Source organism: Alosa pseudoharengus, unplaced genomic scaffold, assembly GCF_046254945.1.
Source record: "Alosa pseudoharengus isolate Yale_2024_CS ecotype anadromous, Long Island Sound unplaced genomic scaffold, YU_APseudo_1.1 YU_APseudo_1.1_scf_6, whole genome shotgun sequence".
In the NCBI taxonomy this organism is placed as follows: Eukaryota; Metazoa; Chordata; class Actinopteri; order Clupeiformes; family Clupeidae; genus Alosa; species Alosa pseudoharengus.
Window position 1 is genome coordinate 8,653,347 of NW_027468848.1, and position 15,000 is coordinate 8,668,346.

Consider the following 15,000-nt stretch of genomic DNA (forward strand, 5'->3'; position numbering starts at 1 on the left):
TGGCTTCCTGGGCGCTCGCTGGACAGGAAGCTGACTTCCTGAGCGCTCGCTGGACAGGAAACTGACTCACTGGACGAGGACTGGTCGTACCCTCATCTCGTGTGTTGGTCTTCCGCAATGGGAGGAAAGCCAGCAGGGAGACACATACAGTAAATGCGCTCGTTTCAGGAACAGGCCGCTGGCAGTAGGGGTGCACACAGCCCGGGCTATTTACGCAATACTGTCCTGCACCCCAACTCACACAGCTAACTGGGCTATTTACGCAATACTGTCCTGCACCCCAACTCACACAGCTAACTGGCCTATTTACGCAATACTGTCCTGCACCCCAACTCACACAGCTAACTGGGCTATTTAGGCAATACTGTCCCCCATTACACCTCACACAGCTAACTGGGCTATTTACGCATTACTGTCCTGCACTCCATTTCCTTACCTGTTATATGTGTCTGCTCAGTTGTGAACTTGTCATAATACACACACACACTGATGTGTTTGTCTCTTACACAGCTAACTGCGCTATTTACACATTATTGTCTTCAGTCCTGCATCTCATTTTCTTATCTGTTACACACGTCCGGTCCGTTGTGATAATACACAATAGTGTGCTTGTCTCTTACAGCAAGAGGCCATTATGAAGGTGATCCTGTGGATCCTGATGTGCTCCTCTGGGGGCATGTTCATAAGCCCCCATGTTCATGCCCCCAGCGCTGTAGCTGCCTGGTTGCTTTAGCTGTTGGCTGCAGCAACTCAAGCTCGGTAAAACTGATTGTTTTGGGGTGTTTTCGTACCGACAGTACTCTAAACAAAGCTCCTAAATTCTGACTTCAATCAGTTCTAATTTTTGGATCTGCTAATTTCTTTGACTAAGCGTAACTGTCCCTCAGCTCTACAAGTATAATAGTCACTCAGCACTACAAGTATAATAGTCACTCAGCTCTACAAGTATAATAGTCACTCAACTCTACAAGTATAATACAGTAGTCACTCAGCACTGCAAGGTGGAGTCATAGGTCTGCATGACCTAAGAAGAGGTTGAGAGGCCTAATAACTCACTAACTCACAAATCACTAAGACCAACTCCCAAACAAACAGGAAAGAATAGTCAGGGCTCCAGAGTGCGACCAAAATTTTTAAGGGTGCGACTAAAATTTTTCTTGGGTCGCACTGGTGCACCTAATGTCATAAGGTTGAGCGCCTAGACTTTACTCGCATCTGCTGTCTTTCCACAAACTAAGTGGTTGTTCTACTTTGACTAGTGGTGCATGGTGCACCAATACTGCAAAAGTATCGCAATACCCTGAAATTAGAAACCTCACAATACCTAATTGTATTAGTATCGATATAGCCTACGTTTAAGAATGACAGTCGTGCGCTTCCTGTAGCCTATGTGTCTTTTCTCCTCACACGCACACAGCTGTCGTGATCCGAGCGAGAAGCGATGTTGACCTGCACCTCTCGAGTTTGTGTTGCCTAGGCTATGGAATTTAGTTAATTTAGGCCTACTGTTGAGTTTTCCGAAATAAGCTACACAACCTATTGGCAAACGTTTACATCTTGAGAGAGTTCCTTCTAGGTAACTCTTAGCTCACGACACGTGTCATGTCTATCATTAATGTAGTGATGATTTCAACAAAATCATAGAAATTAACATTGCAATAATGCCTTATTGAGAGGGTGTCTTCCAGATAGTATGCAGACGGCTATAATAACTCTAATTCATAAAAAGGATAGGGATCCACAACTGTGCGGCAATTATCGCCCAGTGTCACTAATTAATGTTGATGCTAAGCTACTCGCTAAAATCTTAGCTACTAGATTGGAAGGCTTATTGCCAAAACGTATCCACCCTGATCAAGTAGGTTTTATTAAGAATAGGATCTGACAATCTTCGCAGGCTTCTTCATCTTATGTGGCAAGCTGGAAGAGAATCAGATGTAACTGTAGCTCTTTCACTGGATGCAGAGAAAGCATTCGACAGGGTGGAGTTTGCATACTTGTTTCAGACGTTGGGGAAATTTGGGATGGGAACTGCTTTCATTAATTTTGTTAGGTTACTATATCACAATCCAAAGGCATCTGTTGTAACAAATGGCAGACAGTCTACTGCATTTCAGCTTTATAGAGGGACACGGCAGGGATGTCCCTTATCCCCCCTGTTATTTGCCCTGGCCCTGGAACCACTGGCTATTGCCATTAGACAAAATAACACTATAGTTGGTATTAAGACTGGGGGTAAAGAACACAAATTGCTTTTGTATGCAGATGATATTTTGCTACTGTGCAGACGCCCATCAACCACAGTATCCCATATTCTCACCTTGATCGACTCTTTTTCACTTGTGTCTGGATACAAAATCAACTGGTCGAAGTCTGAGGCCATGCCCCTATCCAAGGTCTGTCCCCCCAGTGTTAGAAAGGATTGGCAGTTTTCATGGCAGCCTTCAGGCCTGACATACTTGGGCATAAAAATCACCCCACAATTGAATAACATTATGGACGTCAACCTCCTCCCCCTGATTCAAAAAATAGAACTTATACTCCAAAACTGGACTAAATTAGGCTTATCACTTCTAGGTAAGGTCAATATTTTGAAGATGGTAATAGTTCCCAAAATTAATTACATAAGCAATATGCTACCATTACACTTCCCACGCACTACATTAGTAAAATATAATAAAGCGGTTTGTGGTTTTCTGTGGGCAGGCAAAAAACCATATGTAAATCAAACAAAACTTTATGCGGCTCCAGAAGATGGTGGCCTAGGTCTGCCCCATATAGCCTGGTATCATTATGCTTTTTGTCTAAAACAGTTATCCAAGATATGCATCACTGCTGATATAGCTCCAGCTTGGGTGTCTATTGAAGGGGCCCTTAACTATCCATACCCAGTACAGGCCTTTATTACATAAACTAGTGGCAAGATCAATGGTGGAATGGTTTAATGAGATGTCCAAGATTGCCTCTTATGAGAGGGTGAGCTATAGAATTATAGATAAGGAGGACGTCTATATAAAAATTTGGGGGCCTTAGTTAGATATAAAATACAGTAAGATGGTGGTTTGTTTTTCTGTTTCTTTTTATCTCTTTTTTCCCCTTTTGTTTATGAGGATATTCTAACATTCAGTGATGTACAAATGTGTATAGTTACACACACTTTTTTTATATATATACTGTATAGTGTATAGCGTTGTTAGTCAGTATCTGCCTGTAGTATACTGTATAGTGTATAGCGTTGTTAGTCAGTATCTGCCTGTAGTCCTCCCTGTTCACTTGTGTGTATAGTATATAGCGTGGTTAGTCAGTATCTGCCTGTAGTATGTACTGTATAGTATATAGCGTGGTTGGTCAGTATCTGCCTGTAGTCCTCCCTGTTCACTTGTGTGTATAGTATATAGCGTGGTTAGTCAGTATCTGCCTGTAGTATGTACTGTATAGTATATAGCGTTGTTAGTCAGTATCTGCCTGTAGTATACTGTATAGTGTATAGCGTTGTTAGTCAGTATCTGCCTGTAGTCCTCCCTGTTCACTTGTGTGTATAGTATATAGCGTGGTTAGTCAGTATCTGCCTGTAGTATGTACTGTATAGTATATAGCGTGGTTGGTCAGTATCTGCCTGTAGTCCTCCCTGTTCACTTGTGTGTATAGTATATAGCGTGGTTAGTCAGTATCTGCCTGTAGTATGTACTGTATAGTATATAGCGTTGTTAGTCAGTATCTGCCTGTAGTATACTGTATAGTGTATAGCGTTGTTAGTCAGTATCTGCCTGTAGTATACTGTATAGTGTATAGCGTGGTTAGTCAGTATCTGCCTGTAGTATGTACTGTATAGTATATAGCGTTGTTAGTCAGTATCTGCCTGTAGTATACTGTATAGTGTATGGCGTTGTTAGTCAGTATCTGCCTGTAGTATACTGTATAGTGTATAGCGTGGTTAGTCAGTATCTGCCTGTAGTATACTGTATAGTGTATAGCGTGGTTAGCCCTCCCTGTTCACTTGTGTGTATAGTATATAGCGTGGTTAGTCAGTATCTGCCTGTAGTATGTACTGTATAGTATATAGCGTTGTTAGTCAGTATCTGCCTGTAGTATACTGTATAGTGTATAGCGTTGTTAGTCAGTCTCTGCCTGTAGTCCTCCCTGTTCACTTGTGTGTATAGTATATAGCGTGGTTAGTCAGTATCTGCCTGTAGTATGTACTGTATAGTATATAGCGTGGTTGGTCAGTATCTGCCTGTAGTCCTCCCTGTTCACTTGTGTGTATAGTATATAGCGTGGTTAGTCAGTATCTGCCTGTAGTATGTACTGTATAGTATATAGCGTTGTTAGTCAGTATCTGCCTGTAGTATACTGTATAGTGTATAGCGTTGTTAGTCAGTATCTGCCTGTAGTATACTGTATAGTGTATAGCGTTGTTAGTCAGTATCTGCCTGTAGTATACTGTATAGCGTATAGCGTTGTTAGTCAGTATCTGCCTGTAGTTATATATATACTGTATAGTGTATAGCGTTGTTAGTCAGTATCTGCCTGTAGTATACTGTATAGTGTATAGCGTTGTTAGTCAGTATCTGCCTGTAGTATACTGTATAGTGTATAGCGTTGTTAGTCAGTATCTGCCTGTAGTATACTGTATAGTGTATAGCGTGGTTAGTCAGTATCTGCCTGTAGTATACTGTATAGTGTATAGCGTTGTTAGTCAGTATCTGCCTGTAGTATACTGTATAGTGTATAGCGTTGTTAGTCAGTATCTGCCTGTAGTATACTGTATAGTGTATAGCGTTGTTAGTCAGTATCTGCCTGTAGTATACTGTATAGTGTATAGCGTGGTTAGTCAGTATCTGCCTGTAGTATACTGTATAGTGTATAGCGTTGTTAGTCAGTATCTGCCTGTAGTATACTGTATAGTGTATAGCGTGGTTAGTCAGTATCTGCCTGTAGTATACTGTATAGTGTATAGCGTTGTTAGTCAGTATCTGCCTGTAGTATACTGTATAGTGTATAGCGTGGTTGGTCAGTATCTGCCTGTAGTATACTGTATAGCGTATAGCGTTGTTAGTCAGTATCTGCCTGTAGTATACTGTATAGTGTATAGCGTGGTTGGTCAGTATCTGCCTGTAGTATACTGTATAGCGTATAGCGTGGTTAGTCAGTATCTGCCTGTAGTATACTGTATAGTGTATAGGTTGGTCCTCCCTGTTTACTTGTGGATATTCAGTGTTTGTCTTTGTCTCATGTATTTGTAAAAAAACAATAAAAAGTGAATTACAAAAAAAAAAGAAATTAACATTGCAAGACACTTATCTCTTCTATGATCCCATAAATATTTTCTTTGACTTGTTAGTTTTTTGAACATTCATTTTATCAAATGACATAGAAAACATAATGAATTGCATCCATATATCCTTGGATGATGCGCAACTATTTTCCTCTAGCCTAAACCCATGAGAATGAAAGCTATTTTGACGTTCCTCTTAAAGTGACAGGCACTCAATTAGACCTACTCACCACCACTGTAATAACATTGACACTGATGTGAATGATCACAGTATTCAATATTACTGATGTCGTCAAGGTGGTGGAGGCTCCAAATTAAATCAATACTGTCATTCCTGGTCCATGCTCTGACAACAGCTCAGACACGGAATGTATATGGAGACCAATAAAAAGGGGACCTTGAAATTGTGACGTTAAAGCAACACCAAAGAACTTTCCCTCTGTCGCACGCACGCTATTTGTTTATCCAGCACCGGCTTTACAAATAACAATGTCCACAGACAAGGTAGAATATGTTGCATGATTTATGGAAGTACGATGTATTGCGACATCAAACGCAAGTCAAATTTGTAGTTTCTTATGTCTCATTCCATCGAACTACAGATCCGCTACCCGATCTGGCAAACTTACATAGTGCGGTTATAGCCGATAGAGGGCTGCGAAGCGAATGCAGAAGTGCCGTTCACCCTGTTACAAGTTGATGAACCACTGAAACGATTTTGGAAACATTATTTTAAGGTACAAAAAACTCTTTGGTGTTGCTTTAAAGTAGCCTGGGTGCCATTCCGAACTTAGTCCCGCCCCATGGGAAGTTCAGTCAGGCAGTGCTCCATTGTGGGACAAGTATGCTCGCCCTAAATCGGGTGGACCAATCAAATCAGGCTTTACGATGATGGACAGGTGAGCAACAGCGCCTGGTCTATCACGTCATCTGAGTACGCTTAGATTAGGCTATGTTTGAAACAAAAACGCTGTGGCTAGAAGGATACATGGCTTTTAAGACCCCATATGGAAAATTAATATTATTTAATGAGTTTGTATCACTGAAAACGATTATTTCTGAAAACTTTGGCCAAAGTTGAGATGTGGGAAAACTGGTGGTTTCACTTTCATCAAGGGAAAACAGCGCTGTTGCATTGCGACATGTTCCCTCGTTTGTTTGAAATCTCTGATTGACCACCTGTTTGAGGGATTTGCGACAGCCTTTCCCAGCTGTTTTACATGTTTGTAGCATATCACTGTTCAACAGAATTATTTTTTAAAAAGCGAGGGGATATAGAAGAAGAAGGATGGTTTGTGTGTTTTCTTCCTACACCTCACGGTAAGCTATTTTGTTGCTCTGATTGGTTAGGTCTATCCAATTGAGTGCAGAGGCATTCCCCCCCTGTATCGGTTGAAACACGCCCCATAATTATGTCCCAATGGAGCAGTATCAGACTCATATTCTGACTAGAATTTGAGTATGACAACGTCAGGCTAGCTTTAAAGGTGCCGCGATGAAAAATTTGGGTGCACCTAAATTTTGTGCTGGTGCAGCTAAATAAAAACAAGTTAGGCGCACCAGTGCAACCAATGTAACAAGTTAGTCTGGAGCCCTGATAGTTTCAATCATTACACATGTATAACAATGTTTTGAATGCTGATGCAAAATTAGTAAAAAATACCAACTCAAAGAATCACAAAGGAACTATAGAACGTATAGGCTAAGTCTGAAGGACACAACTGGCCAACCAAAAGAACCCATTCATTGCAGAAACTGAATGGAATATTTCAGTATTAGTTGTTATGCAAATAAACTAGCTCCTTCTACAAAACTGGGCTTATGTGAAGATACTCTGTCTTCGGACAGCATATTCCATCATTGTGTGTGTGTATGTGTATGTGTATGTGTGTGTGTGTGTGTGTGTGTGTGTGTTTATGTATGCATGCATGTACATGTATTTATTTATTTATGTATGATTCTTTGTGACAGGCTAAGATGTGCATACCTACTCACCAGACCTGTCACTCATCAACCAATCACCGAGGCCATTACAAGCACGTTTGTGAATAAGACTTGATGTCTGCCACAGTAATACACTTTCAGTAAGAAACTTGGTGTAACAAATATAAAATGCTTTGTGAATACCCCTAATTGGCTTGAAAAGTGCCACTGCAGTTATTGGAGCCAAAATAGGGTGCATTGAATGGCCAGTGGTTCACTATTATTTTCTTTATATGATCATGAGAAGTAATTGCTACGCAGCTGAGCGTTATTGATGAGTGTGTCTGTATGTGAGCCATATCACATTTAACACATTGACCAAAACAAACAATTACTGTTTATCTCAATAACAGGTACACCATCATTTTAACTTGACTGACCTTGTTGGACCATTTGTAGGCCTGAAGGAGCTGACTGTAGAGAGGAGTTTTGTCCTGTACAGGGTCCAAGCTGAGCAATCCACTGTTGTGTAAGGGATGGCTCTCTGATGGTCTGCCAACCAGATTGCTGAGACGCTCCAACTCACTGCAGAAGCAGGACACATCTTTGGTTACTCGGGTCTCCAGAGAAGCCTCGGCAAACTGCTCTTGTTGGACGTAGTTGGATCTCTCGGGACTTCTCTTAAAATGATGAACAGGCTATACTCACCATCTTACAAAGAAGGTGGGTAGCAGTGGTACTATAACTCCGACAGTACAACAAGTTTTTCTAGCACAATGAAACATTTATCTGTGTCTGCACGCCATGGCTCAAGGTGCTACCTTGCTGCAGTCGAAGGAAAACATCATTTTGCGATCAATGACAAAAGTATGGTAGTGGAGAATGCACGTTACGCGACGTCGAATTCTTCTGCCACTTACTGTAGCTTCATCTCTCTCTCTCTCCCTCTCTCTCTCTCTCACACACACACACACTCACACTCACACACACACACACACACACACACACACACACACAATACTGAGCTGTCAAAATCAAATCACTCAAGTACTCTGATCATCGTTAAATTACCTGAAAGTAGACCATGTATTCGGACATTTAAATTCTATTATTCCTCTGCATTCCTCAAACTCGGGGTTTTAAGAAAACGGTGTAATCTGAAAAATGTGTAATGTGCAAGGGTGAAAGACTGTACAAGACTAACGTTATGTTAGGTTCTGAGTAGGGTTTGGTCGGAGTGGTGTAGTCGACTACAATTCATTAAACATGGGCACAAAGTCATAACATTGTCGTCCATAGTAATACCTATTACCAGATAATGTAGGCTAATATTTGGCGTCACTTACTTCAAGTCACGATTGACTGATTGCAAATTATCTTGAAATTCGGTGATGAATATCTTTTCTCTTCCTTCCAGGGTCTCCTTGTTTTTCATTCCATCCTTCAGTGAGTCGAAAACTCTTGTTACACTTGACCGGAGTGCTTGAATGGCATTGATTGCTTGTGAAAAAGCTTCTAAATTTACTCCAACATTCATACCGTCCGCCATTTTTCCTCGAGAATCCACTAGAGTGGCGCATAAACCAACGTCATTTCATACGCAGAGGATTCTGGGAAATGTAGTTATATTGAATCCCATACTGAACTCGCGTAAGCTACCTGGAGTTGAGGAGGATAATAGCCCGCCCCATAACTTCTTGAAATAATAAATGTTCTAGTATTGTTAGATTGTGTTATTTAAAATATATGTCTATCGAAAAAAAATAATATTTCTATAATATCACTTATCACAATAAATACACAACACCACCAAATCCCCTGAGATGCCATTATATGCCAGTCATTTGTTCCTTAAAATAGCTCACTTTTCAAGAGCCCTGTAGGACTAAGCCGAAAAGTGATGACCTAGTTTGAAACCCATGCTATTCTTGGAAAGGTATTACTAATTATTACTAATTAGTGTGTGTGTGTGTGTGTGGGGGGGGGGGGGTTGGGGTACTCCCTCGTTATCGCCTATCAAAATAATATATTTTAATAATTTTAAATCAATTCCCATCGTGGCCTATAGGCTACATTTTAAGGAAAATCCAAAAGGTAACGAAATATTAGGTCTAATTTAAACTGGCCAGTCAAAAACAACTGCATTCTGTATCCTAGCCTGTCCATGGCAAGGTATCATGGACAGGTCTATCTTTATAAATCCGCCCCTTATCTTAAATCTGGCTGCGAGGTTTGTGCGCTCGCTGCTCCTTTAAGCGTTGGGAGGGAGGGGGTGTGATCTGCCGGTGGGATGCTTCTCTTTCAGGGCGGCAGATGAAGTTCTACTCCCGCTACTCCTGTACTTCACCACTGCTGATCTGCACAGATAAGACATGAGTACATCCTGATTTTTATCTCCTCCGACTTCAGAAAAAAAAGCTGATCGCTGGTAGGCAAACGAGTTTGTAAAAGTGAGCGGGGCAGGTAGAGAGATAGGCTAGACAGATAGGCATAGATAAAAAAAAACAGGGACGAGATAGAGAGATAGAGAGATAGATAGATAGGGACCGTTCGGTGGGAGAGAGGCAGATGGAGAGAGAGAGGGGTGGGATCTTCTATGGAGCGTTTCCTGTCCTTGAGAGCCCAGGACAGCACCGATCGTAAAAAAGTGGAGGCGCGTGCGGGAGGGTCAGCGTCACTCTGAAAAGTGGAAGAAGTCACTTCTATTATTTTGGGGAAGAGATGGTTTATTGCAGACAAAGGCGGATCTAGGGCACCTTCCCAGTTGTACGGATCAGCCCCGATAACAGAGGGGGAAGCGCTTTCCCGTTTAATCCTCTTACGGAAGAATATACCGTTCGTTTCATTTCAGTCCGTATATGAAGTGGAACTCTACTATTTGGCAGGCTATAGAGGACTTTATCGAAATGATGCACATCTGCAAACGTAACCTCAACTGCCCTGCAGATCACGGGTAAGTGTCGTCTACCTTGAAACATTACTCAGATTATTATGAGGGGAAATAAATTATGAATTTATTTGATTGAGCACATGTTAGGCCTTTGGTGTCTAGTTTTCATTTTAAGTATAGAAAGCCGTTAGAAAACTTTTAAACTGTATTGATTTTTGACAATTGCATTGAAATATTACAATAATCGAAATATTAACAATTTACTTTCATAACAAGTTCCTTAGAAGTTGTTTGCACGCAACTTGTGTGGGAGTTGGTTTTACAGCGCCGCCTCTAAAAAAAATAATTCATGTGAATTTGTGTAAATGAAACGACTTTTGTAGTCTTGTCATCTTACCAAAGATGTTTCAAACGCCATTTCCGCGCAAGCATAACTATTTTTGACGCATCACAAGTGTAGCCTATTTAGTATTCTTCCATGCTAAAATAAATATTATGAAGTGCTTTCATTAATGCATGAATACAATTTAGTCTACTGATGGTTAACACTGTTTTTGTTTGTGTTTGTTTTCTATTTCTAATAAAAAGGCAGAGATGAAGATGCTCCATCGTCCCTCCCCAAAGTGGTATGACACCCGGCTCCCAGACACCTGCGTCAGGCCCGAGACCCCCCATGTCTTCAGCCTCCCCCGGCCATCTTCGGATGAGAGGATATGATTGCTTTCCCAGAAGGGCTGGAGCCGAATGATTGTGCATGCGAGTCCAGAGAGAAATGCATATTTGCCATTCGCAGTTTCCGCTAAAAATTTAAGCACAACAACCTAATTGACAACGAACAATTCTAAAACTAAAGCATAATAATTCATAACTATTTTTTATATAAAACAAAAGTTGTATTGTATAAGTGTCCACCCCGTATAAACTATAACGCGTAAGGTTCAGGGGATCTGCTTGTTGGGAAAACAATTTTTGTTTTTTATCAGAATGGAAACATCGTTTTTTTCCAGCCTAAATAAACATTGGATTTCATGCTGATAGAGTCCGCGAGGGACACGACAGTGGCACCGCTAGCCTTTCACCGGACTCTCGGACTTGGACCATGCCTATGGTCGATTCCTGTGCCATGCTCCCGCAGTTGCTGTTGCTCTTGCGCTGTCTCTCTCTGACTGTTGCCCAGTACACCTCTGGCGCCCCGTACAGCAGCTGCAAGTCGCTGGTTAGTACGGACGACGGGCAGACATGGGAGTACTACGCTTGCCAACCCAGACCCATGGCCATGAAGCAGTTCATGCAGATCAAAGTAGACCCGGAGAACATCACTTGCGGAGCCCCACCCGAAAGGTTCTGCACGCTGGTGAGTTGATTTGTTCCGGCTGTCTGACGTTAGGAGACAAATTGTGTGTGTGTGTGTGTGTGTGTGTGTGTGTGTGTGTGTGTGTGTGCCATTGGAGACAGTTTAAATGCATTTCCACATCTCAAAAACCCTAAGGCTTACAGCATTCGAAAACAAAAGCAGTAACTTATGAAAGGTCTCAATATCCAACATTTTGCTATGTAGCTATAATGCCTAATATAGCAAGACAACATACAGGCCTGATTGTATTGTCTAGGCCTACACATTATCATAGTTAAACATGTAAAAAATATTCAAAACAAATTTTAAAAATCACTAGACTTGTTCAACCAGCATTAAACTGTTTGTTTAGAATTGACTTCCCAGAATGACAGACAGGCATAGATTTTCCTTTGGAGTAGAATGGCCGTTAAGGGAGATGGATTTGTTTTTTTCAGGGCCAATAACATCTTCTAGCACTGCACCACTGCAAAGCCCTTCTCAAATGGAAAGTTAGCAAGTCAATGAGCTGAATCAATGAATCAATGCGTGCTAAGATGTCCGTCAGCATCCTGTGTGTGCGAGCGAGCGAGTGAGTGAGTGAGCAGAGTGAGGTCCAGAGGACGGCCCTCCCAGCCCTAGACTGTGTCCATGTGGTGATTCAGGTTAAGCGGCCGGCTCAGTGGAACTGCCTAGCCGAGTCGTTCCAGTTCACAGCTGGTGCTAAGCTCGGTTCACCGTACACTCCACATGACACACACCACCCCCCTTACTGGGACAAACGCACACACACACACACACACACACACACACACACACACACACACACACACACACACACAAACACACACACAAATCTCAGGGGCGCTTCTAACAGTGCTATTCATCTCAAAGTGAGTGAATGTTTGTGTGTGTGTGTGTGTGTGTGTGTGTGTGTGTGTGTGTGTGTGTGTGTTGTTTGATCAGTGGTCTCTGCGGCCTGGCTTCTCTCTCTCTCTCTCTCACTCTCACTCTCTCTCTATCTCTGTCCCTCTCCCTCTCTCTCTCTCTGTCTCTCTCTCCCTCTCTTTCTCTCTCTCTCTCTCTCTCTGGTTTTGAGCGTATGAGGGAAGAGAGTTGGCGTAAGGTAGGTAGGCCGGGTTGGGTAATCTCTCCATCACAGGAACTGATGAGTCGTTGCGGCGGGCAGGAAGCCACGGGCCTGATTGTAAAATAATCGGATGTCGGCTTTGTCCAGCTGCTCTGATGCTGCACGTATGGACAGGGACAGACACTGTTAAGTCATCCACATAGAGCGGCACTAGCTAAAAGCTCGGACTGAGCAGGCGGGCGGGCGGGTGGATTAGGACCGCGGTTCTACACAGAACACAACACTTACAGCGGTTCTACATAGAACACAATACTTATAGCGGTTCTACACACTACTTATAGACAGTGCCGGTTAACTCTCTCTCTCTCTCTCTCTCTCTCCCTCTCTCTCTCTCTGAAGCGGGTTTGGGCCTCATCTGGGCCGGATCGGCGCCAGAATCGACCCGCGTCCATGACAGAACCTGCTGCGGTGTTGTGTGGGAAGGCAACGCTTAAAAAGCAGTGTCACATATTTCCGAGGCGTCATCACTTTTATGCAACGGCGTGATTAACGGTCTCTCGGTGTGAAGTCTTACATCATATTTGCACAATTTTAGGCCGTGTTGTCCTCTAAAGGGCATGATGAATCGCTCCAGGGAGTGTGATTATTATGATATCTCTGATGAGAGAGAGAACAAAATCAGCAACATAACAGTCTCTCTTGCGGCGCCATATCCTCTGTCCCTGTTGAAAGGGAACCAGGGTGTTTGTGCAGCAGTCACCACCAACGCCGTCACAGATGATGAAGAGAAAAGTCTGTTATTTAGATGGAGTTGAAACGTATTAATGGTGATCTTATTTCCAGCACCCAGCCGCTCTGCTCTCTCTCTCTCTCCACTGTCACCCCATCGGCAAGGTGACTCCTTTTGAAAGTCTCCTCTCTCCACCAGCCCCTGCCCTCCATGCCACATGTGCTCTTTGATACATGTATTGATTGAAGTCGGATTGCTGTGCGATATTCAGTGACAGCGTGTCTGTTTATGGGCAGATCTGAATATTATTTAAATGAAAATTATTTAAATATTATGCAGGAGGTGTCGGGCTATGGAGCCATGAGCTCGGGTTCGTGCTGCTGTTTTTTGTTCCCCTTGCTGCTGGGTTGCGGTGGACGCCTGGACGTCTTTGACCAACTCCAAAAAGAAGTGCTGACGGAGAAAGCATCTACAGAACACTCAACCTCTAACTTCTCTCAAGTGCTACTCTGACATTTTCCTTTTTTTTTCTTTTTGGGTTGAGGTTGGGGTGGGGGTGGGAATGGCTGGTCAGTCCAACGGGGAGCTTGTGCAAGTCCTCTCTTGAATACCTTCTGAAACATTAATGGGCTAAATATTGGCTTTAATGAGTGAGGCCCACTGAAGCTCTGAGCCTCCCTAAGACACTAGAGTTGCATTTAAGGAGGGAGGTGTTCCCATGTCCTTCTATGTAAGCACTTTTTCTCAGGATCGATACAAGCTGACTGTTCATACAGTCATTAGGCCACTCTGCATGCCTGAGAGAGAGAGAGAGAGAGAGAGAGAGATACTACAGCTGCGGACTCCGTAGCGGGTCCGGCTGGATTCTGGCTGGGATCCAGTCCAGGCATGGTCCAGACTCATGGGCACTCCGGACAGGAAGGAAGAGGTCTGAGCACTTAAGCACAGTGATGGAGGCCAATGGCTTAAAAGGTCCACTTCCGCAGGCGGGGGGGGGGGGGGGGGGGGGCATCAACAACGGATGACAACGGAACGGCCGATGGGATGGAACTAGAACACAGCTGTCCTCACCGAATAATTCCACATCAATTCCATTTTCTTTGCCAATTCGCATGGTTTCAGTGGACTTCTAAATGACTCCCTTCATTCAAAAATTCAAATTTGTGTGTGAGAGTTTTGCCTGTTAAAAAACGTTTTTTGTTTGTTAATTCAATATTTCTTCCTCTTGTCTAATCTTAAATGAAATGGAGTGTGTTCAATTTGTGTTATTTTCCCACATTTTTTTATTTCAAAGGTGTGTAATTGATGGGAACAAGGACGGGCGATTGAGTGGTGTGTTGCATAGTGTAGCGTTGCCTCTCTCTCTCTCTCTCTCTCTCTCTCTCTCTCTCTCTCTCTCTCCGACTCATTAATGATTTACAGGAACCCTCAGCCACTCCGGGCCCACAGGAGATGCCGTTGCATTTTTACTTCCCCCTTCTTTCCCGAGCGTGATGTTAGCTGCCGCCCGGCCCGGCACTGCAAGCCCACGCCGCACGCAGGAAGGACTAATGAGAGAGAGGGAGGGAGAGAGGGAAGAAGAGAGAGAGAGAGAGGGAGGGAGGGAGAGAGGGAAGAAGAGAGAGAGAGGGAGGGAGGGAGGGAGAGAGGGAAGAAGATAGAGAGAGAGAGGGAGGGAGAGAGATGGAGGGAGGGAGATGGAGGGAAGGAAAGAGAGGGAAGGAGAGAGAGAGGGAGGGAGATAGAGATGGAGGGAGAG

At 43.1% G+C, this 15,000-nt stretch overlaps 2 protein-coding genes across 2 annotated transcripts in view; one reads left to right on the forward strand and one right to left on the reverse strand.

Moving 5' to 3' along the window:
• Positions 1 to 8,747, reverse strand: part of med27 (mediator complex subunit 27) — a 55,596-nt gene extending 46,849 nt beyond the window's left edge. The window contains exons 1-2 of the mRNA XM_076270746.1: positions 8,545 to 8,747; positions 7,639 to 7,783 (exon numbers count right to left, since the gene is read on the reverse strand). Of these exons, the coding sequence (XP_076126861.1) occupies positions 7,639 to 7,783; positions 8,545 to 8,747 (348 nt within the window). The remainder of the gene's footprint in view (positions 1 to 7,638; positions 7,784 to 8,544) is intronic.
• Positions 8,748 to 11,187: 2,440 nt separating this feature from the next.
• The window catches only part of ntng2a (netrin g2a), an 83,404-nt gene continuing 79,591 nt past the window's right edge, over positions 11,188 to 15,000 (forward strand). The window contains exon 1 of the mRNA XM_076270754.1: positions 11,188 to 11,442. Within this exon, the coding sequence (XP_076126869.1) occupies positions 11,188 to 11,442 (255 nt within the window). The remainder of the gene's footprint in view (positions 11,443 to 15,000) is intronic.